Here is a 25,893-nt window from a genome sequence, read left to right as displayed (position 1 = left end):
GACCACTTACCATCAGGTGGCCCATATGCTCGTCCGCCGTCCTATTTTATAAAAAAAAGACTGTCCTTACAATAGATTATTATCTAACATTTAAAATCATTTCGACTTAAATGAAAATAACAATAAAGAATGTTATCTAATACACGTACACATGAACGCAGACATAACTTCGTGAAAATGAAAACTTCTTTAAGCGCTTTGCGCTGGTTTATCGAATCGGATAGATTCGAGCCTTCGTGTCACCGACATGCTAATGTTAATATAATGAAATCGTTGAAAGAAAAAAAATAATTTAAGTATTTTGGAAATTAATGAGGATAATAATGATTGAAATTTATGTTAATACTAACAGTATATACAAATAATTTAAGTGTATTTTAACTATTATTTATGTAAATTAAGTTGTATTAATATTTTGTACCGAGTTTGCGACATACTGTGTATTTTGATGAATTAAAAAGGGATAGAATTATTACTTGGAGCGCCAATAGACGTGGAAATTGGAAAAATATATTTAACAATTTCAAGTTTTCACTTCTATCGGCAGTTTCTATGACTGCCTGTTTTTTTTTTTAAATATTTTCATTTCTTAATGTTCTGTATGAATTACTTTTATAGCAATTGTTATATAAAAGCCAGAGCTCCTGATAAGATAATAATATCCTTATAAAGAGATCTCGACAATATGTATTTAGTGGTTACTAATAAATTATTCAATTTAATGAATAACTAAGATTATGGAATAAAAAAAACATAAATTATTTATACATTTATTATCAAAATATATTTACATTCACTTATATACAAAGGCACTATTAAGTAAACAATAATAATGAATCTTATATACATAACAAAACCTTAATTAAATAAATAATTCATGCATATTACAACACATTATACAAGTACTTATAATATCATCCTTACCGAACTTTAGCTTCGTAATACAAATTTTAACAAATCGTTCCAAGAACAAGAAAAAAATTAATAATATATATATAATTATTTAATATTAATTTCATTTTCCACTGGCTTACAACAATAACAGCCCGTAAGTGCTAACTGTACTAAAATCCCCCCCTTAAGGAGAACTTGTTACATCCACGATGCTCCATAATTGGTGGTGATGCATATAGACTTTCGACATACACGTTTCCACACGAGGGTTTCCTTTCCACCACCAAGAGAACATCTCCTAAACTATTAATCTATTTTTATTATGTATCCTTATCGTAATATAACTAAACCGACACCCCTGCTGTGTTTATATCTGAAAAACAAAAATGAAAGTAAAATTGTATGTATGTTTCATAACTACAAATCTTGAAGTCCAGTTTCCAATGGTCGAGTCAAAAAATAACCTCCAAGACTTGCGTCTTATGACCAAATATATAAAAGAAAACTATTTTTTTTAATTATTTGCTGTTACAAAATCTAAAACCAATATTTTTGGTAACAGTCACATATGTTTAGCTGTTTATTGTACATTTATAAAATGTGTTAAATTACTTAATAAAAATTAACTTTTATTTATATTTATGGACGAAAACGAAAAACATTTAGTATATTTCGTTGTTTTGTCACTAGGGCCAAAAAAGTATGCAAAATTTAAACTCAATCGGTTGTGTGGAACTAGTTTAAAATTTAATTGCAAGATTAGACCTTTGGGTATGTGATCATACCAGATGAGTTTAAATAACTGATTGAAATCAGATTAAATAACCAATCTGACTAAATAGTGGTCGCTCATTGGTCGCTTATTACGTCATCATGCCATCGACCAATCACCATTCAGATAAAACTCAATCAACAATCAATCAACAGCCAATCGTTGTCCACTGCTGAACATAGGCCTCTCCCAAGGTGCGCCAAAGCTCCCTGTCCTCCGCCTTCCGCATCCAGTTGGTGCCCGCCACCTTCTTAAGGTCGTCGGTCCACCTGGCTGGAGGGCGCCCTACGCTGCGCTTGCCGATTCGCGGTCTCCACTCTAGGACTCGTCTGCTCCAACGGCCATCGGTCCTACGACATACGTGACCAGCCCACTGCCACTTCAGCCTGCTAATTTTGCAAGCTATGTCGGTGACTCCGGTTCTTTTCCGGATAATCTCATTTCTGATCTTATCCTTCAAAGATACTCCGAGCATAGCTCGCTCCATAGCACGCTGAGCGACTTTGAATTTGTGGACTAGTCCCGCAGTTAGTGTCCACGTTTCGGCACCGTATGTCATGGCAGGTAAGACGCATTGGTTGAAGACTTTCGTCTTCAAACATTGCGGTATAGACGACTTGAGGACTTGACGAAGGTTGCCAAATGCTGCCCATCCCAAGCGAATTCTTCGATCGGCTTCCTTCTCGAAGTTGTTCCTACCGACTTGTATTACCTGTCCTAGGTAGGTATATTCACTAACAACTTCGAGAGGTTTCCCCTCGACGTATATCGGTCCCGGCACGACATGCCTATTGAACATGACCTTGGTCTTGTCCAAGTTCATACCGAGACCGACACGCCGGGAAGACTCGCCTAGGCTACGCAGCATTTCGGTGAGTTGTTCCAGCGACTCTGCTATGATGACGATATCGTCGGCAAATCGAAGGTGTGAGATGTACTCGCCGTTTACATTGACTCCATACCTAGTCCAATCCAGCGTTTTGAAAACGTCTTCCAACGCGTTGGTGAACAGTTTCGGGGATATTACATCCCCCTGTCTCACCCCTCTGCGCAGTTGGATCGCCTTCGTCTTACAATCCTGGATGTGGACAGTCATTGTAGCGGCGTTGTACAGACATCTCAGTACCTCGATATATCTCCAATCGATATGACATCTCTGCAATGAGTCGAGCACTGCCCAGGTTTCGATGGAGTCGAAGGCTTTCTCGTAGTCCACATATGCCATACACAGCGGCTGATTGTACTCTTCGGTCTTCTGCACAATCTGCCGAACAGTATGGATGTGGTCCACGGTGCTGTAGCCTGATCGAAAGCCGGCTTGCTCTGGGGGCTGGAACTCGTCAAGTCGTCTGGCGAGACGGTTCGTGACGACTCTTGAGAACAGCTTATACACGTGACTCAGGAGGGAGATTGGTCTGTAGTTTTTCAAGAGGGTTTTATCACCTTTCTTGAAAAACAGTACCACCTCACTCCCGCTCCACGTTTCCGGGGTCTTGCCATGTTGGATGACGGAATTAAAGAGGCTTGCTAGCTCTTTCAGGACCGGAGTCCCGCCTGCCTTAAGCAACTCTGTTGTGATTCCGTCATCTCCCGGAGCTTTGTTGTTTTTAAGCTGTTCTAGAGCCGCCCTAATCTCTCCTTGGTCAACGACCGGGAGCTCCTCGGAGTAATGGCGCATAAGAGGGGCGCGCTGGTCATCAATACTGATTCCCACGGGTTTATCCGATCTTGAAGAGAACAACTGCCCATAAAACCTCTCTACTTCTCCGATAATCTCAGGCCTAGAGGTAACGACCCCACCATTTTCAGTTTTAAGTTTTGTCAGACGCGGCCTCCCAAACTTGCGAGCGAACACTTTCGATCCCCGATTTTGCTCAATCGCAGCCTTGATGGCACGGGTATTGGAGCGTCGGAGATCGCGTCGCGTCAGCGTTTTTATTGTTCGGTTTAAGGCCTTATCTGACAAAAACGATGGTAGTTCTCGTCGTTTTCTCATGAGCTCGAGTGTCTCAGCAGAGAGTTTTGGTGCGTTGTCTCTTCTCTGTGGCGGAAAACACTTGCGGGATGTGTTTTGCAGTATTTTGACCAGCGTGTCGGTTCTCTCATCAATGCTGCTTATGGTTTCCAACGCGGTGAATTGATTTTGAAGTTCCATTTGGAACTTTTCGGAGCCTTGAGCAGCTTGGAGCATGGTAGGTCGGAGAGTAGACCTCATCATTCTCGATCTTTCGGCTTTTAAGTTGATATTTAGAGTGCCTCGAACCAAGCGGTGATCACTTCCGGTATTAAACCTGTTGATCACTGAAACATCTCTAAATATGTGCCTTTTATTCGAAATGATAAAGTCTATCTCGTTCCTTGTCACGTTATCGGGGCTTCGCCAGGTCCACCTCCTCTGAGGCTTCTTTTGAAAGAAAGAATTCATCAAAAAAAGCCCCTGTGCTTCGAGAAAGTTTACCAGCATTTGCCCCCTGTGATTTCTGCAGCCCAAGCCGTAAGGTCCGACTTTCGATTCACCGCTATCTTGTACTCCCACTTTAGCATTAAAGTCTCCCATAACAACATTGTAGTGGGCCTTCGAGGTGTCGTTGAGGGCCTTTGCGATGTCCTCGTACATCGCTTCGACCACATCATCAGAGTATGTCGAAGTTGGCGCATATACCTGTACGACCTTCAGGGAGTACCTGTCGGAAAGTTTTAGGACAAGGTACGCTACCCGGTTCGACACACTACTGATTTCCACAATGCTGCTAATGAGATCCTTTTTGACTAGAAAACCGACACCACCCTGGGAGAGGTTATCACCTCCGCGGAAGTAGAGTAAGTTACCGGACTCTAGAGTTATCGTGTCCTCCCCCTGTCTTCGGACTTCAGATAACCCCAGTATATGCCAGTTTATATGACTTAACTCTACTTCTAATTCGGCGAGGTGATGGTCCAGCCTCATCGAGCGTCCATTATACGTTGCCATTTTCAGTCGTTTTATACGGTAGCCTGCCGTGAACCGGTGATTCTTAGCACCCCCTGCCCTGCCGATACCGCGACCGCTACCTTGGTCGGGCCTAGCGGGCTTGCCGGTAACTGGGGGCCTTTTTTTTGGGCGCATCTGCCATTAATGGAGGGGTTTGCCCATACTCGCCGCGCTGGGCAGGCGTGTTGGCGAGCGCAGTAGGGGGGGTAAGATGTTTATGGGAGGGACGCTGCTGCCCATCCCCCCTTTTCCCCGTCCCTCAGTCGCCTCTTACGACACCCACGGGATGAGATTGGGGGAGTACTATTCTAAGCCGGTACTCCACGGCACGGTACTCAAATTAGTTAATTTGATCAGAGTTTTGGAACTTGGAAATGAATTACCTAATATGAACTGGTCGATGCTGGGTCCCGATACGAATCTAGTGGAAATCCCGGGATGCAGGTCTTCTAACAACTTCTGATGTTTCAAATCAAAGTTCCACAAGAGGACACGGTGCTTTTGTTTCTCTAAGTCTAATATAACTGTGACAAGATTCTGAAAATATTAACCAGTGAATTAGAGAATGACTCGTTTTTTTTTTGTGAGCAAACGATCAGACACTTAACGTAACCTGATGTTAAGTGAATATCACCGTCCATGGACATTTACAACCCGATGAACTGCCAATGTCGACTTTTGAGGTATCTATATTTTAATAGCTTCATTTAAAGCACACAAAACCTTAACGTATTAATATAATTTTGCCTAATCACCCATTCCATATGTCATACTTTATATTAGCTAATTTCATGGAATAACTCTAAGGTTTGTAATTTTGTGTGCGGTCTAAGTGAACTGACCTCGAATACGCCGAAATCAGCGGCGCGTAAGTGCTTCGCGTCCAGCACGAGCACGCGCACGTGTGCGGCGCGAGCACGCAACTCGCGCGGCACGTGCTCCGCGCACGCGTAGCTCAGCGTGCCCTGCAGGGACAGCGACACGCAATCCTGGTTGCCAACCTGATTTACAACACAACCTGCTTGTCTATTACTAGATCATAACAATTATTTAAGATACATCCACTATTATTCTGTTTATTATGTAATGATATTTATATTTCACACCTTGATAAAAAACAGCATCGCCATGTGAAATAATGATCATGCTAAAACTGACACTTATTTCAAACAGATGCATACTATAAAAGATGACCCAATTTATAAAAAATATATAGCAGCAAATTTTATATGTGCCTGATAGCCAGTTCCATCCTGTGCCTCGTATCGTGACCTCATCAGCAAGCGTTCCGAACGCGATATGAATATGATTAATTTTTTTTAAATATCATCATCGTTTCATATTCCTATCGGTCCATCGGTCGATCGCTTGGTACCAGGAGGCCACGAGTACTGAGGAGAGTTAACCTTGAAGTGTTGCGTGTAGAGCTGAGGCCGCGCCGCTATGGCGAGAGCGCGCAGTGCGTCTGCGCCGGCGCCGGCCGCGATGCCGTACTCCAGCCCCGCAGACACACCGACGCATAGAGTCAGCAACCACACCGCTAGCTCGGGCTCTGTGAACAAGATATTTATGTTCGTGAAAATACCTCCGCTTTGCGACGAGGACAACAACATCCCGAGTTATACAGTGTGGACCAAAAGTCCGGTAACATTTGAATCGAGCGCTGCTTCCAATTGCGGGGGATAGGGGGGAGCGGGGCGTTACTAAGCGCGAGAGCGGCTAGTTGGAATTCAGTGCAATGGCGTCGTTCAGCGGAGCACAACGCGCGTTTTGCGTACGCGAGTACTATCGCAACAACGATTCTGCGACTGAAGCGCAACGAAAATTTTGTACACAGTACAACATACCAAATAAAAATCAAGCTCCATCAACTCGTGCAATTAAAAATTGGGTACAGAAGTTTGAGAAGACGGGTTCAACATTAAATCAACCACGATCCGGCCTACCTAAGACGTCGAGAGAGCCCGCAAACATAGAGCGCGTACGAGCATCTGTTAAAGAACAACCTGGCCTGTCTACTCGAAAGCGGTCTAGTGTTTTAAATGTGTCTAGGACATCTTTAAATCGTATTCTTCACAAGGATTTACATTTACACCCGTATAAAATTCAAATTGTACAACAATTAAGGCCAAATGACTACACTCAGAGACTGCAGTTTGCCAACGAAATGCTTGCGAGGTTTACGAGCTTCAATAACATCTTTTTCTCAGACGAGGCACATTTTCACATAAATGGGCATGTGAACAGGCAAAATTGCAGATACTGGAGTGATGCTAACCCGCAATTGAAGCACCAAAAGCCCTTACACTCGCCCAAAGTTACTGTATGGGCAGCTTTATCAGCCAGTGGAATTATCGGTCCGTATTTTTATGAGGATCAGAGAAGCCGTCCCGTTACCGTCAACACACAGCGATACATTGCCATGCTACAGAACTTTTTTGCTCCAGCATTACAGGACTACTCTGGTTTTAATCAACGGACATGGTTTCAACAAGATGGGGCCACATGTCACACCTCCAACGACTCAATAGCAGCGGTTCGTGAAATTTTTGGGCAAAAAGTCATATCCAAAAGAGGTGATATTAACTGGCCACCCCGCAGCCCGGATTTGTCACCAATGGACTTTTTCCTTTGGGGATACCTCAAAAGTAAAGTTTTTAATAACAACCCTCAGTCTATTGAAGAATTAAAAGAAAATATACGCGAGGAAATTCAGAACATTTCTCCAAACACTTGTCGGGCGGTGATGGAAAATTTCCGCTCTAGATTACAGGAGTGCCAAACTAAACAAGGGACACATTTGGACGACGTTATTTTTAAAAAATAAGACCCTGATTTTTGTACTTTTAGAATAAATAAACATATTTTCTCTCATATCTCTTTTGTATTTTTTATAACCATTCGAAATGTTACCGGACTTTTGGTCCAGCCTGTATTTATTGTTTACGATAGCAGCCCAGGTTTTAAGGCATTTGTGCACGCTCGGCTGTTTGGATTTCTCCTACTACTTACACAAAAGAATTACTAGAGTACTAGGAGCGCTGTCTAGACTAAATTATTGTATGGCCAAACAAGAATACCGTATTACAGAATTGCTTTTTAAAAAGACGATAAAAATCTGCAATTATCTACTTGATGATAGGGTTTTGTCAAACCCGCCTGCGTAATTAATCACCCACACATCATATATTTTACCGCCAATCAGCAATAATAAGTATTGTTATGTTTCGGATTGACAGAGCCAGTGTAACTAAAGGCACAAGGAACATAACATCTTGGTTCCTAAGGGTGGTTGCGCATTGGCGATATAAGGGATATTTCTTACAATAGCAACATCTATGGGCGGTGGTGATCACTCACCACCATGTGACCCACTTGCCAATCTTTTTTTTATATGGAATAGAAACGATAGGATGAGCACATGGGCCACCTGATGGTAAGTGGTCACCAACTCCCATTGACATTGGCATTGTGAGAAATGTTAACCATCGCTTACATCACCAATGCGCCATCTTGGGAACTAAGATGTTATATAGGTCTTCAGTCAATTCTTGTGCCTGTAATTACACTGGCTCACTCACCCTTCAAACCGAAACACAACAATACCAAGTACTGCTGTTTTGCGGTAGAATATCTGATGGTAACTACCCAGACGAGCTTGCACAAAGCCCTACCACCAGTAAATCTGGTAAAAATGTAAATTACACATTTCAATCTTTTACACTGTAATTAAATAATAATAATTAAATATCATGTAAAAAAAACATTCTCACTTTAATGCTAAGCTATACCTTCCCATAACAGAAACATTTAAATACTCACTATTATTCATCCACAATTTCTTAATGATTGTAAAATCAATTATAGACATCATTGCCACCATGATGATCCCAGCCAACGTGGCGCGCGGGATGAAGTAAAACGCCTCCGCCAGCAGCGTTACGGAGAGGAGAACGAGACTTGCTGAAATTCATATAAAAAACACTGACTTTAAAGAAAAAATATATATATTATATTTTCTCTTGCTGGCTTATCTCCCTTGAGAGTGGCGTCCGTGGCCAGATAAGCCAATTGCACAGGATATATTACAAAGCACAATGTGTGCGTAAATTGAGCACTCTCTATTCCCTCACTCTCATAATCCGATGGGACGGCAATGCGACACGACCGGAAAGAGTTCAAGCGCAGGACCAACTGCTTTATGAGCTTTTCGAGGTACATGAGTGCACACACTTTTAACTTCTAGACTTCGGACTACTACTGAGAAATTTTTCGACAGAAAATAACCGATAACTTTTTATCGATCCGACTTCGGGTTTTAACCGAGTACCTCGCGATCAGCGTCCTAATAGCTATCTACTAGACAATGACAGTCTAGTAGGCAGCTAGAGTTTACGGAGTATATATATTTATGATGGATTAGTTACGAGACGAGACGCCGAGAATGTAAAACGTTTATATTAAAGAAAAAACACAACGAAACATTCATAGTTTTGACACAACAACATTGTTTTTTTGGACCTTTGAGCTTACGCTCAACAAAAATAAATCACAATCAGATGAATAGTTTAGGAAATCATAGAAGACAAATATACAAACCTTCTTTATATATATACTTTATATGTTATACTTATACCATAGCTGATAGTTTTTTTTAATAAGGATCAAATTCTGGGAACTTATACGTGCAAACTACATAAGTGCTCCAATATTTTAACAAAGCGAATCATTTGAAATTTTCACAAACTATTGGTGAATCCACGGGCTCCGAAGCGGACCTACGGTCTTGTAACCTAGGTACCTTTAAACAGCGAGCCGGCGGGAGTGATCACTCCGCTGGCGTGGTTGAGCGCGGTGCGAGTGAAGGAGCCGGTGGCCGGCATGCTCTGAGCGAACGACGACAACACGTTACAGGCGCCGATGGCTATCATTTCTTGAGTCGCGTCGACTGCTGTGCTGCCCGCTGTTAATATCAAAGTTCAGCTATTGGAAACAGTAATGATGACGATAATTATGGTGATGATGATTGAAAATGATGACGATGACAATTAAGGATGATGATGACGACGTCGGTGGTGATAAAAAATCATCATCGTCATCGTTATTGCAACAACCAGATGACGATGACGAGGACGATGACGGTTCATTGTGGTGTCAATGACGACGCGCGTACGCCCATCTTTTATTTGTTTGTGAATTCGCTTTACATTTTTCAATATGTACTCAGTAAGCGTTGACTTTTATATAATTAGTAATAATTATTTGTTATTTAAAAAAATAGGGTTATACATATTTTTATTAATTATTGTTAAATTTAATTAATTAATTATTAATTTTATTTTAATTTCCATAGGAAATTTTTATTTTTAGGAAATATTTTTAGGTTTTAAGTACCAGGATATAAGGAATACATCAAAGTAAGTTAGAGAAAACACTTACCAAAGGCCTTCGCGATGGCAATGCTTTCCAATATAGCGACGAGTGGCATAGCGAAACCTTCAGGCCCAAGCACTTGTAGCATGTGTTCGAAGTTGAGGGTTTTGTTGTCTACCGTTGTTGAGAACGGCGGTGGTCCGAATCGGGGTAGACCACCCTCAATCGTACCTAATAAACAGTGTATTTAAGGCTATTTAATTAGGATATAAATATATATATATATATATATATATATATATATATATATATCTATATATATATATATATATATTATTATAGCAAGGAAAACGAATAGCCATCATATGGTTAGTGGTACCTTCGCGCATGAACACCGAAACATTAACGCTTTGATTAATTCTTAACAATATTAATACAAAATTCTAACCTGTAAGTGCGAATGGAGTAATGCCTTCTAGAGATAACACGTAGGCCAGTATCAAACCAACGAAGACGACCAACGCGTTCCTGGCACGGACCACGTATAGCCAAATGTTGGCGAACACCACGCGAACTCGACTGTCTGTAGATGATGTCGGTATCGTCGCTCGCTAGAAGTTATATAATCCATCGTTAACGTTCATTGCATTCAAACAAATTCAATTCAAATTTTTCACTTTCGAGGAAATACAAAAAGTAATCAGCTACAGTATGTAGTTCGGAAATGAATCGTCGTATCGTAACAGCCTGTGAATGTCCCACTGCTGGGCTAAAGGCCTCCTCTCCTCTTTTTGAGGAGAAGGTTTGGAGCTTATTCCACCACGCTGCTCCAATGCGGGTTGGTAGAATTCACATGTGGCAGAATTTCAGTGAAATTAGACACATGCAGGTTTCCTCACGATGTTTTCCTTCACCGTAAAGCACGAGATGAATTATAATCACAAATTAAGCACATGAAAATTCAGTGGTGCTTGCCCGGGTTTGAACCCACGATCATCGGTTAAGATTCACGCGTTCTTACCACAGGGCCATCTCGGCTTCTTATATATACTTAAGTAGAACTCATTCGTTCCCTGATGGATCATTCGTGCCCGCGCACTCGATGGCCAAATCGCACCGGCCACGTTAAAGATTTGGCCACGCAGTGCGTAATTAGCCGCGAATCGAGTAAAAAACGAAGGGAAAATTGGTTTGGATGCATCAGCGGCTAGACGTCGCGGTTAACGATGGCCCTGGGCGGAGGTGCTTGCGTGCTAAGCGATTGCTTGCAAATCCCATAATTCACTGACTTCCTAGTACCTAATAGTGTGGCACATCGCATACCTGACACCAATCCTTTGTCGGAATGCTTATTATATAATGGATTGGTCGGATTTACTTTATACTTTATTCGTTTTAATTTGTGAGGAAATTTAACATACTAAATAATTATAAAAAATATTATAATAATACAATACACGAAATATATTTTCGTATTGAAACATCCCCTTCAATCTCCTCTTTGGAATCTTTTTAATTAAAATTAACGTTCACCTTTAGCAAGAGTAAAGCGACGATACTCGACATTCCCAACACAGTATCCCACAGTTGTACTGTCTTGATGTTTTTGAAGAAATTTATGACAGCCGTTATGAATGTACCACCAGAAGTACCTAAACGTAAAAATAAATTTGTTTTTATTACGTTTCTTTTCACCTTACCAACTTGACAAAATAGATTGTTTGTATTGACCGATTTATTTGCCTTGTTGGACTCACTCATCAGATATTCCACCGCAAAACAACAATATTTAGTATTGTCGTGTTCCGGTTTGAAGAATGAGTGAGCAGTGTAACTATAGGCAAGAAGGACATAACATCTTAGTTCCCAAAGTTGTTGGCGCATTGGCGATATAAGGGATGTTTAATAATTCTTGCAATGCTAATATCTATGGGCAGTGCAAACCATTTACCATCAGGTCCATTTGCCCATCGCCTACCTATTTTAAAAAGAAAACCGATTCACGTAAGAACTACTAATACTATTATATCGAAAATTAATATTGTGATCGATTGATTACAGTTACATGCTGCAATTTTATTGAGATATAGCTTTGAGATATTATATAATAATAATAATAATATCCTGGGACATTTTTCACACACGGCCATCTGATCCCAAATTAAGCTTGTACAGAGCTTGTACTATGGAAACCAGACAACTGATATACTACATATACTATTTTTCTTTTTTTGTAAATACATACTTATATAGATAATTACAACCAGACTCAGGACAAACAGACATGTTCATGCACACAAATATCTGTCCTGGGTGGAAACCGAACCCACAACCTTCGGCGTGAAAGGTAAGCATCCACCAACCACGCCAACCGGCTCGTCTTATATTATGTTAACGTAGTTAGAATGAAAAATGGCGGAGAGCGCTCTCTACCAAAACAATTACAGATACGAATATGATATTACTAATTTAATATTCATATTTCTATATGCTAATATGTAAGCAAAAATATTTCTTTTTTTTTCATTTAGCGTACCTTCTAACCTACCAAGCCTTTCGCTTACGTGTACATCTTGAGGTTGGCTAATAAAGGATAGATTAAGCCCACCTTTTGATTAATTTTATTTTATAATACAAAAGGGTAATAATAATAGAATAATTTATATTCGCAAGGACGTAAACGCGCTAAAAAAAAACTGGAAATGTAACCTTTTTCTCTTATCGTAATATCTAGTTTATTACTTTGTTAAGCCCCCATTTAACAATTAGGAAATTCGTAACGTACATAAACATTAATTGCCATTATCGTGTTTAAGAATCGGTTCAGTTCCCGGACACGCGTAACTGCATTGCGTTGTACCTCAATGAGAACGCTATTTGTAATTCAAGCTGCGCATGCGCATATAGTGTTTGGCGAGTAGCTCGTGGACAACGTTTCGTTATGAAACTCTTACTAGTAAATATAAACAGAGAAAATTGTAATATTGAAATATAACTAATAGTACGGATATAGTTGAGGCGCATTTACCATCACAGATATCAATACTATATAATAATAAAGTCCTAGTGACAATATTCATCCATACTTGTGATTATACAAGCGACTAAATTAATACATGAAATAGCAGTATTACCAAACGCCATGTAAGAGGAGTAAAAAGATAAATTAACAAGTTTGACTTTGAATTGAAATGACGTCATTGCTACGCCTAAAATATTTTAAGGTATATAGGTATGGAGTCGTTGAGAAATGGATCTAAGCAGTAAAGTGGAATAGTCTTGTATTACGAATAAAGATATATTCATCAAGAACTGTTTGTAGTACATACTATAGCAGAAGTATTATTACTAAACCGCATGGAGACATAAATCTAACGTTTGTTTATCTTTACTCCTTCTTCCATTGGAATAAAGTATATAATATCCTAGCAATTAAAATTTTACCTGTTGTATGAAACAATGATTTCAGTTGAGTCGCCGATATTTGTAACGCCGCGGCCGTCGTGAAACCACTTATAACTGGTTTCGATATGAAGTCTAAAAGGAATCCTGCAATTCAAGTTTTTAAGGATATTATTATTAAATATATAAGAAAATATAACAGTAGCCAAGTTAACGCAATATTATGTAACATTTATATTGTCGCGTCACACAATCCCGTCAAACTACAAAGGTCCCGTGGATTCTACGTTAAGGACCCTGAACTGTGAAAGTGTTGAAGCATACTTAAATAACAAAAGGAACTAACAATCGAATAACAAAACCTTGTACAAGTGCCTCTGGGCCCTCAGTCAAGCAGGCATAACAGGCACAAAGTACAGTACAGTAACAGCCTGTTAATGTCCCACTGCTGGGCTAAGGCCTCCTCTCCCTTTTGAGGAGAAGGTTTGGAGCTTATTCCACCACGCTGCTCCAATGCGGGTTGGTAGAATACACATGTGGCAGAATTTCAATGAAATTAGACACATGCAGGTTTCCTCACGATGTTTTCCTTCACCGTTAAGCACGAGATGAATTATAAACACAAATTAAGCACATGAAAATTCTGTGGTGCTTGCCCGGGTTTGAACCCACGATCATCGGTTACGATTCACGCGTTCTTACCACTAGGCCATCTCGGCTTGTTGGCCACTAGGCACAAAGTATTATTTAGTATTATTAATTTGCTAAGACTATGATTGATGATAGCGAGTAAAAGACACGCCTGAGTGGGTACCACCCACGTATCAGTCATTCTAAAGCCGGACAGCAATATTAGTACATAGCCATGCTATGTTCCGGTTAACTGGGTTATTATAAATACAAAAGGACCAAACATCTAAGTTTCCATGAGTGGCGACAATTTTTCATACTCATTGCATCAATGTGTGCACAAAGGTCATACTGTCCAGTCTATTAATATGCCTAGAACTTTCTATCTGCTATAAAAACACGAATGTTCGTAGTTTACATTTAATACTGCAACGCGGTTGTTTCGCTTGGTCGAGCTGATTATTGTTTTAATTAAGTACATTTATGATTAGGTACGGAGTAAACATTATTTTCAGTATCGTCAAATTAACATTAAATATCTTTGGAATGTATTTTATTCGTACGTTCTCGTTAATTTAAAACTGGATTATTATCCAATTTTTTTTTAAGCAGATTATATTGTTACTATGTCATTAAACAATAGTGTATTGTTTGTTTGCGACCAAGGGTTACTTTGTCGGTGTAATTAGAAGTTAAAGCGACACTCAGGGATATAAATGTAAGACTTTCAACTACACTTTGTAATAACACATTCTGTTTTCAATACAAATGTGGACTTTATCCGAGTATTCGAAGTGATACTTTGTGATTTTTAAAACTACAAACAATTAAACTACATTAGAGAAACAATATTATAAAAATATGTACTCAAAAAATAAATTTAAAAAAAACGGCTATGATCCAATCGCGGGCACGATGTTTAAACTCAAAGACTATTAAATTGCGCACGAGGTACATTTGTGTGTGTACAAATGTGTGGGCAAATAGATACACTATTCCTTCCAAGCGCCGCACACATTATTATATCATGTATATTTAGAGTAATTGTAATGAAATACATTATTTATAATGCCAATTATCTATGATCAAGTATGATTTTCTTTTGAGAATAGAAAACGAATGTAAGCTTACCTAACTGTAAAACTCCCAGCAATAGAATAAGACATCCCGATAAGAATGTCGCGAGGTAGGCGAAATCTGGAGATTTGGCCACATATTTGGCTATAAGTGCGGCTAATATGGCCGTCGGTCCAACTGTCACATCCTTACAACTGCCGAATATGGCGTAAACTATACCCGGAAATATACTCGAATAAAGTCCAACCTGAAAAATAAAAAAATAAATAAAGTGCGTGCGATTAAAACAAGAACGAAGTTAAACCTTCTTGCATCAAATTATTGTAGCGTTACCAATAGAAATGTTACATCAAGTCTTAGCTTTGAAATCATACACTCATCGTGTACACTTAAAAAAAACTATGTTTGTTATCTTTTGTGAATTAAGAGGATATATACACATATACATTATATATTCATTACAATTCAATAAATAAACGCAAATTGATCTCTCTACACGTAGTAAGATATTACTAAATATCTTACTACAACGCCATCATTTTTTTATGATAAATAGGCAGGCTGACTGGCTAATATCAGCACTGCCCACGGGTAATGTTGATGTAGCAATCGGTAAATCTGATTATGTTGTAACATTATTTATAAAACAACAAGTGAATCCAGATTGTGAAAGTTAGAAAAGCCTTCTTGGTCGAAATTAGCATAAAGAGCTATAAATACGAACCAACATCACCGATGGAACATAATTTAAAATTATTTTATTTAGACAATTGAAGTAAATCTTCTTGATCGAAATATATCTTCTACTATAGAGTGAAAGAGACGACGATATGTGTATGTTGAGTGGTCAATGAATAGTGTAAAATCTACCAAAATCGTGAAAAAATAATTTTAAGCAAAACAGTTGTTATTTTTGGGTAGCAATTTTTTTCGAACATTTTTATATAGCAAAGATAATATTCATATGGCTTAATTATACTCGAATATATTGCTGAATTTGAAATTATAATCTAATTTGAAAGATATTATATAGGAAAATATAAACTATACTATAATTTGTATAAATGAGATACGGAGTTATAAACGTCGGTAACGTTACTCCCGGCAGCAAGACTAGCAGTCGCCATTTAAATATTTTTCAAAAACCAACCATATAAATATTAAAGCAAGGAAATTTATTTATTTTTATTTATAGAATAGGAAGGTGGACGAGCATATGGGCTACCTGATGGTTACCAGTGCCCATAGACATTGACATTGTAAGAAATGTTAACCATCGCTTACATCACCAATGCGCCACCAACCTTGGGAACTAAGGTGTTATGTCCCTTGTGTCTGTAATTTTCTCACTCACCCTTCAAACCGGAACACAACAATACCAAGTACTGCTGTTTTGCGGTAGAATATCTGATGAGTGGGTAGTACGTACCCAGACGAGCTTGCACACAGCTCTACCACTCTCTTTAACTCTCTATAAGGAAAGTATTAACTTTCTCGTTGTTACATAATATTATAATTAATGACAAAATCTAAATTTTGGAACATTCACTCGTCTTCTCGTCTAATCGGATGAGAATCTAATATGAGGTAGTTACGCATGTACCCAAAACTATTCTTAGAAAATCATAAGCGCGACGATTATGTATTTAAACATAGTACTCTGATGAGGATGATATGTAATAATAAAATAAACCCATTAAATAAATACACAGGAATGAAAGTATTTTTTAACACGAACTCATTATACTAATGCTATACTTGCAGATGCGTATTACGTAGTACTTAATAATGCTTGATCTATGATGATTTGGGTCTTCGGCTTAATCTAGTCCAACGTTTCTCAAAAGGTCTCATTGAGGTGAAGTTTGCCGTTTTCATTAAAACATCGTTGGGCAGAAAGCTGGTTTAGAAGGCGCCGACAAAAGCGGCAATACAACCGAAACAGAAGAAAGTCCGAAAAATGGGACAATTGGCCTCTCTTCCCATCGCTTACTTGCCTGTGGTGACAACATCAACACTACAAGCAGCGACTTCTACAGAGCCCACTAAAACTTGTCCATCGCGAAAGAAGAAGTCGCAGCCAGGTCTCTTCCAAAGGCGATTCCTCACAAACCTATTGGAGATACAAAAGAGGAAACCCTCAGGAACGACATACGCTGATGGCATGAAAGCAACAATTTCCCAGGCCCCAAATACAATGATATGAGTATGGTAAGTCCTCCCAAGATAGTTCTCACAATCAAAACGAGTGAACAGTAACACACTAACAACAATATATTGTACTGGTTACCAAATCTTATTATCACCTTTTACCTCCAGTCACTGGCTATGATTGAAGGTAAATCAAATGAAATGTTCAAATTAAAGGAAACAATTGCTCTCTGCACAGCCACGCTATTTTCTTGAGGCAAAATGTAAGCGTCAACTTTGTCTGTCCATTCATTAAAACGGTTTCGTTTTGAACAATTGAAAAGAATGATCTACTCGCGACTATCTTATTATTGCTTCTTTTGAATGACTATGTCGTTGTTTACCTAAATCTATCCGATAATTCATCAATGGAACCTTCAGTCTATTGCCGTTATTGTATTTGGGTTTCGTAAATATCACTCAAATACAATGGTAACATTAATAATCATCAGACTAAGAAGAAATTTGCACATTTTTTCGCTACTATATAACGTAACCTTTATTCCACTCTCTCACTCCTATATATAAAATCAGTCCCATTATACAATTATATATATTAGTGTAAAGTATAACTACCATTTGAAATAACAGCTGTAAAACTATGGAATGATCTACCATTTTTTATTCGCAATTTACCTAACTTAAATAAATTTTAATATTAACATTAGATAAAACTACGTTTATGCGCTGGCTACTTAAGATTATTTTTGACGTGATTAGTATGTTTTTAACGTGATTAAACTAAGTTGTGAGTTTGAATGTCCATATATTTATGTATTTGTTATTGTGTATATATTACCATTTACGTACTTTTGTTTTTAATTTGTAATATGTATTGTATATTGTCTACAGATTATTATCAATTTCGTACATTTACGAAAAACGAGTATATTACCTGAGGTGGTAGGCCCGCGAGCATAGCATACGCTATCCCTTGCGGTATAGATGTGAGACCAACCGTTATACCTGAAATATTAAAAATAATAAACTAAGCTTTATGTATATTTACATAGGATGTAATAATTATGTTTTTCATGTCGTAGGAAGGCGGACGGGCAAATGGGTGACCTGAGGGCAAGTCGTCACCACCCGCCATAAACATCAGCGCAGTAAGAAATAATAACCATTTCCTACATCGTCCTTTGTGCCTGTAATTACAACAATAGTATCGTTGTAATGTAACCTACCCAGATGTGCTGGCAGGAATCCCCACCGCCAAGCAAATAAATATAATCGAATAAATATTTGCAGAATTACAGACTTTACAGTTACAAGACATTTAACATAATTTTCCTTCATCTATTCTAATGTATATGAACAGAGGTGGACTCCATTCCGGGTGGAAGCCAGGGCGAATGGCGACCGTCCAGGATCAGCAGAGGTGGGGCGAATCAGGTCTCTGACCCAAAAAGCCTTGATTCGCAGATGGGAGAAGGGATCTCCATACAGACCTGGCGACAGGCGAGGCCCCCACTTGAATCGCTGGGTAACAAGAAGGAGCAGTACACTCACCTTTAGGCTGACGCAGGTGCTTACCGGGCATGGCTGTTTTGGTACCCGAACAGGTGGGAGATATCACGAGGCGGAGACCGAGCGTGATTAACGCCATGCTTGGCAGCGAGAGTGTCATGTCGCAGAAGAAGGCCGCGGAGCGAGAGCATGAGGCCTGTACCACCACTGACCCGCTCCGCAGAAGAAGACCGGGGAGGAAGCGCTGACACTAAGCGCACCTTCTTCCCCCACCCCACCAATGCGTTTATCAAGCAAAAAAAAGGAGGTGGACTTCAACAGACCCATTAGATCGTCTAAGGTAAAAAAATATTTTAATAAAACTGTATACTGTGGATTTTTAGACGATGTTCAATATATTAAATATTATTAATATACATATGTTTCAAAGCATCTTATCGTCTCCTGCGTCGGAAGAGACTAAGGTGGGTTATAAATTTGTAGTAAGCACCTTAAAATTAGCATCATCGTTAGGAAACGACACGAGTTGTCATTTTTTCAATGAAAACTGAATAAGAAGTTCACATAACGTTACTTGTTCTAAATTATATTTAGATATATCAGGATATAGATTAAGATTGTAGTTACGTTTTTATCCGCCGCTATATCTTGAGTACTTACCGTGATAAATATTACAATAATGTGTTGCCACATGCGTATAATTCAGACAATTTATAGAAAAACGAATTTTCTTAATATCTATCGTATATAAATAAAACTGGTACCATTCTAGGAACCAAAATACGTATATTTTTTTTATATTTTTATTTATATACACACTGAATGTCCAGATGTAGATTTTTTATAGAATAGATAAGCGGACGGGCAAATGTGTGTCCCTTGTGCATACAGTCTCACTGGCTCACTTATTCTTCTAACCGGAACACAATAATAGGAAGTATTGGTATTTGGCGGTAGAATATATGATGAGTGAATGGTACCTAACTAGGCGGGCTTGCACAAAGCCCTACCACCACATCGACTCTACGGTCTGCCTTGAATGTTGTATAATATTATTGTTCATATAAACAATGGTGTTAGATGAGTGTGTCATGATACATGGCCTGTCACAGTCACAAGAAAAGGTTTTATTGAAAATCAGTGTCGAATTTTCAAAACGACCTAAATAGCTGAGTGATAGGCCTTTTTAGGAAACTTCTCGGTTGCAGAGATTGCAATATTTATCTTTTGTAACAAAAAATAATTAAACAATAAAATTAGATTTGAAATTGCACACGTTAATATGCATTTGAGAGATCGTGTATATTTACAATAGCCCTATCGACAACGATAAGATTTATCAAATAATTATGAAGTAATAGGGTATCAGATAAATCATGACACTCACAATAAGTACAAGCTGTTCGTGTGCCTTTACCTGTTGTAATAAAGACGTCCTTTAACAAAACTATAACACTTAAGCATTACAACTAATACAGTTTAGAAAAGACGTAAGTACGAGTGTATATATTAATTAGTATTGAGTTTTATTGTTTCTACAAGATTTTATTTAAGTTCAGCTGTTGTTTATTGACGAGTTAAAGGTAGCGATTGATTAATTTTAAACCAAATCCAAACAAACAATTGAAGTAAAATCTTACGCTCAATTTTAAGCGCTGATGTGTGTAACACGTATAATAATATCTAGTATACTAATATACAGGGACAAGTATAAGTACTGCTGTACAATATTTATATAACCTTTCTAAATGAATAGGATATCCAATACAAATAAGTTTTTTCAAATCGGATTAAGCGATCAGCGCCTTCAAACAAACAAACTTTTCATCTACAACAAAAGATTTTGATGATCTACATAATAAAATATTATTGAAACAGAGACTTGATCGAATCGACAACTAAAAATGTACTCATTGTATTTTAAGTGTTCATCTAATAACTATTTAATCAATTAATGACTGATTCCATTAATTCGGTTTTAAATACTAGTAAAACATATAATATAAAATAGTATTTACATTACAAAATAAATGCATATTTTTACAAACCTGCAATAGCATCTCTTAGCAAATACTCCAGACTATAATTCGGCAACCAGATGGTGATCGGCATCCTTCGTTTCCATGATTCCATGTTGCAAAACTTACTCGCTGTGTTTCGCCATCTTTTACGTCCCCCTGAACGCAATAATAATAAATTATTTAAAAAATGTAACTATAATAATAACTATAACTTTATAAAAAATTAACAAATATATTTATAAATATATCAAGAGTGATTGGCAATAGAACAAGAGTTATGGGCAATATATCAACATAAAATAATTATGACTTTACCTATTGAACCGCTCATTGTGATGTTTTTTCAAAAGATTTTAACATGCATTTGTGGAGGCGTGTCGCAACCGTCACGTTTTATACTATAATGAATTAGAAATGATCGCTAGATACACAAATCGCGATACACGCGTAGGTACTGCAGACGAAACGAAATTTAATATGGCGATGTTCTTATCATTTGTCGAATTCATTAGTAGTCAGTGTTGATATTTTTACAAGCTTTTATTTAAATTCACCTATTTATATGCGTGAATCAAATTTTAAGCCATTTTCGACATTGAGCTGAAATTATATTTGCACTTTTTTGAGGCACACACACAATAATAATACACAATCTAAGTTTTTGGAAATGGATCTTGATTTTTTTTTTTAAACAGAGGTTTATTATTATTTTCAAAGCGATTTTATATAAAATCCTATTGAAAATGTAGACCGTTATTTTGTTGCTGCCTTACTGATTATAATAAATACGAAAGCGAGTTTGTTTATTTATTTGTTATGCTTTCACGTCATAACATCTCAGCTGCTCGGTATGATATTTTACATAATTTTTATCAGCGGTATAGAAAAGCACATAGGGTACCTAACACCTCACCCCCCCCCCCCATCACAGGCGAAACCATTGGTTTCTATAATTATAATTTATATATTTTAACCCCCAAAAAAACCAGTGCTGTTGTAAATTTAACGCCTATATCCTTCCGTCTGTCTGTTTGTCTGTAGCCCCGTACCCCCAAATGCACTGTTATAACTCATTTAACCCATCAATAAGTTTTATTTAAGTTTATTAGTGTTCCTAACTACGCTAGATATTTCTTAGACATTAGTTATTTATTCCATATAATGCGTTTAATTATTAATGCTTAGGGAAAAATCTTATTAATTAAAAAACTGAACTATTCTTTATAAAATACAATTCCGTTTGTGACCATAAATGTATGAGCACAACATGATTACGTTGATAAAATATTTACTCTATATTTACTCTGGCGGTAAAAGGTTTAAGTCAATTATCATTCGCTTATTTGAAATAAAAAGTTCTACTTTACAACAGTACGATCGTGCTTAATAAATACATTAGACAAAGGATCACAAATTAAAAAATCTTTATTTAATATAGAAGTATTTTTATTACCCTATCTTATTGATAGTCAATTAAAAATTGACGACGGTTCGAAAAAGGAAACCGACCTGAAAGGAAACTGTTTAGTAACTGTGTACAGTTTTCAATAGTATAACGAAATTGATTCACCAATCTCAATAGAGGGTAATTAACTGCGGAGGAGTTTATAGTGCACTGGTCTGCGCTCAAAGACAGGACTTTCTCTATTTCATTACTCTAAAGTAACAACCTACGAATGTCCCACTGCTGGCCGAAGGCCTTCTCTCCCTTTGAAGAGAAGGTTTGAAGTTTTTTCCAGCACGCTGCTAAAATGGTTAGTGGTTTGTGTTATTCGCCACCAAGTGGCAGAATTTCAGTGAAATTAGACACATGCGGGTTTCCTCGCGATGTTTTCTTACACCGTTGAGCTGTAGATGAATTTCATACACAAATCAAGCACCCGCTGAAAATCGCACACGCAATCGTCGGTTAAGATTGAAGAATTCGAGCTACTGGGCCATTTTTTACTTTCCAATAGGCAATTCTCGGCAATTAAACTTTATCCTGGTATTTGTACCCAGAACATCTGCAGCAGTGAGGGTATTTACTCATGTCGTTGCTTGATATCATTATAAGGACGATACGTTTTAATAACTTTATAAAAGTATAATTTTTAAAGTAAATGTACAAAGGATTACAGCAAAACTAGTGTTTGAGAATTATTCGAAAAAGTAAGACAAGTCTACGTGTGAATGTGGTTCTTCAAGGAATGTTATCAAATCGTGTTGTTTACATCGTGTGTATAGAAGAGTAATGTTGTATTTACGTAAGCGATACAGTACTCACTGTCACAGACAGAAATGTCTTAGGTAACCGGTATTTACCGGTTACTTAAGACGATCCTTAGTATAGATTATAATAGTAAATTCAATACGATACACTAGAATACTTTATTCAAGTATTCATTTAAATTCTTGCTAGCACTTTCGAAACGTTATTGTATCAGGTTTAATTAAATTGATAGCTACCATCGGCTCGGAAAATAGACTCTACCGAAAAGAACCAGCAAGAAACTCAGTATTTACTTTTTCCCGACCTTAATGTTACATAGATATAATTAAATACAATTAAATTATAAATTTATCCTGCAATTAGTTCAATGAAAAGAATTCCCGTGATTTTATATTTTAATTGAATTTTCAAATACGAGTGTAATGTAGGTGTAATTTAATGATTCAACATATTAATGTAATTTTGCTAACCATACGTACTAACGTAAGTACCGTCAGCAATGTATAAATATTTTGTATAGTGTTACGGCTATGGCTTATGTATGTTACAGCTGAATTCTAAATTATTTCAAAACATCTGTAAACAAGCTAGAGTTAAGTGCTATTACACTTAATATAATTATTGTAAAACAATGATTTGTATATAATGGCAGTAGATAATAGATTTTACAACAAAAGGGACAGTATCACTGCATGAACGAGTTCCTGTTTTAATAATTATAATATAAATAAAATAACATAAGAGTTATTTAATCACTTATTTTTATATTTTATTATTGATATTTATGTATTTTTGAGAACAATGTAAAACCTGATAATTTTGATAAATAATGTTGATAATATTCCAATTCAAACCAACTTTGATCATAGTTCCTCAATCGAGCTTTGCTCGGTTGTAATAATTAGTTACGAAAGAAAGTGTTTTTTCAGGAAAGACACTGAGATACACAAACTTGAGTAACATATAATAATTAATAATTGTAATACATATGATGACAATATTAAAACAGTATGTATAATTAACATTTTACTGATAAGAAAAGCATAATCTCAAATAGAAGGATATGAGTATGAATAGCCATAGATTTATTCTTAGGGGTACCGTCTTCCCCACCCAGCCAAAATAATATTTTTACTCTAACCGCTTCGTAATGGGGTGGCCACAAATATCAAACTATAGTACTCTAAATATTTTTTTTTTTTTATAGAATAGGAAGGTGGACGAGCATATGGGCCACCTGATGGTAAATGGTCACCAAACGCCCTTAGACATTGGCATTGTAAGAAATATCAACCATCGCTTATAGCCAATGCGCCACCAACCTTGGGAACTAAGATTTTATGTCCCTGTTTGTGTTGTGCCTGTAATTACACTGGCTCACTCACCCTTCAAACCGGAACACAACAATATCAAGTATTGCTGTTTTGCGGTAGAATATCTGATGAGTGGGTGGTACCTACATGATACCTGCCTGGGTAACTTTTTTAGATTATATTTTAATGCTACCTAACAGCATACACTGCTGTTTTTAAGTATAAATGTTTTTGTTATAGTAATAGTAATCAATAGTTAAAACGCTAATACCTCCCAATTTTTTTTTTTAAATATTTAATATATAAATGTTACATAAACACGAGTGAATGCTTCGACTCAACTGGCATAAAACATGACTTATGAAAACAAAATAAAATGTGTTAAGATTTAATATTAAATCTCTCATAATAAAAAATACTAATGCCGAGGGTATAGTTTTGACATGTGTAGTATTAGCTTATCAGTAGCCATGACAAAACAGATATGAGTGTTGTATTTTTTACACTCGTTGACTATGTCCGACTAAAAAGATTAGCATTCCAACGCCTAGACAAATTGAAACTTTATAATGTAAACGTATGCAGATTATTCTATATACTTTATTTAGAATAATCTGGAGTGAAGGTGGTAAACAGCGGAGCCAACACTTATATCCAACTATATTGTTGTGTCTCATAATATTTACATAATAAAAACAATATGTAAAGCCATTTTTTTAGAGAATACATAAGCTATTATATTTTAAAAGTTTTACCTCAATCTCAATATTCATTTTTGGGTTTATATGATAAAAATAATTATATTTTGTAAGGAGTAAGGTAGTATTGGGGTAAAAATTTAATGAAATGTCATATTCTTAATTATCTTATCTACATAGAAACATAAGCAATATACAAAATAAATATATTATGTTTAACATTTCATTTAAAATATTTTTTGTCTATATTTACTGCGATTGAATAGCAATTATACATTGATAATTACTATCTACAGAATTTCCATGTAAGTGCTCAAATCAGTACATAGCAATATGTATAAATATAATTTAAAAATGGAACAAATCATAAAGAATTGTTTAAAGTTAGAAAAAAATTACAAGGTTATTTTAAATATTTAGTATTTGATTCTATCTAAAATCATAAACTGCATAAAATCTTATTATTTTATGTAATAAAAAACATACCTAACAAGGGTTGCCGTGGGTCATCTGTGTTCATGCTTATTGCGCTTGCTAATATCCATTGTGTGATAAACTGGAATCTATTATATATTACATGATTCAATAATGATCGTATTTCTTGCTACACTGTTTATTTACAAATTTAATTTTGACAGTTTGTCAAAGTCATATCAAATGTCAGATCGCACAGATTATATTACACAGATGTTATGCGAGGCTAATATTTTACAGATTGTAATTACTTTAAAAAATTAAAATAAAATAAAGCAGACCTATTTAAATAGTGTGATGTTAAATAATTAAAATATACTTAATTTAATTAATGATATTTACACATTTAAGAACTGAACATTATGTTAGAATTGTTATAATTAAGTAAATGTGGAA

At 36.9% G+C, this 25,893-nt stretch overlaps 1 protein-coding gene across 2 annotated transcripts; it reads right to left on the bottom strand.

Moving 5' to 3' along the window:
• Positions 1-784: 784 nt before the first annotated feature.
• Positions 785-25,649, bottom strand: LOC126770532 (sodium-independent sulfate anion transporter-like). Of its 2 annotated transcripts, none has more exons than XM_050489963.1 (14): positions 21,116-21,274; positions 20,828-20,956; positions 18,205-18,275; positions 15,174-15,366; positions 13,455-13,559; positions 11,544-11,662; positions 10,459-10,621; positions 10,077-10,241; positions 9,439-9,600; positions 8,460-8,600; positions 6,044-6,189; positions 5,480-5,638; positions 5,021-5,174; positions 785-1,267 (listed from the first exon to the last, which is right to left on the bottom strand). In XM_050489963.1, the coding sequence occupies exons 1-14, from the start codon at positions 21,129-21,131 to the stop codon at positions 1,239-1,241; spliced, it is 1,752 nt and encodes a 583-aa protein (XP_050345920.1). In that variant the 5' UTR covers positions 21,132-21,274; the 3' UTR covers positions 785-1,238. The 2 variants fall into 2 exon arrangements, with proteins under 2 accessions (XP_050345920.1, XP_050345919.1); XM_050489962.1 differs by lacking the exon at positions 21,116-21,274 and adding an exon at positions 25,510-25,649 and having other exon boundaries at positions 786-1,267.
• Positions 25,650-25,893: the final 244 nt, after the last annotated feature.

This window comes from Nymphalis io, chromosome 9, assembly GCF_905147045.1.
Source record: "Nymphalis io chromosome 9, ilAglIoxx1.1, whole genome shotgun sequence".
Taxonomy (NCBI): domain Eukaryota; kingdom Metazoa; phylum Arthropoda; class Insecta; order Lepidoptera; family Nymphalidae; genus Nymphalis; species Nymphalis io.
Note: the sequence above shows the minus strand (reverse complement) of the source record. Positions and strands in the feature narration are given on the sequence as shown.

Coding starts and splice junctions, on each gene's coding strand:
- LOC126770532 (XM_050489962.1), bottom strand. CDS start 25,543: ATGAACACAGATGACCCACGGCAACCCTTGTTAG. Junction 5,639..6,043: donor TCTACACGCAACACTTCAAG/GTTAACTCTCCT, acceptor GTTGTAAATCAG/GTTGGCAACCAGGATTGCGT. Junction 1,268..5,020: donor CATCGACCAGTTCATATTAG/GTAATTCATTTC, acceptor TTTGTTTTTCAG/ATATAAACACAGCAGGGGTG.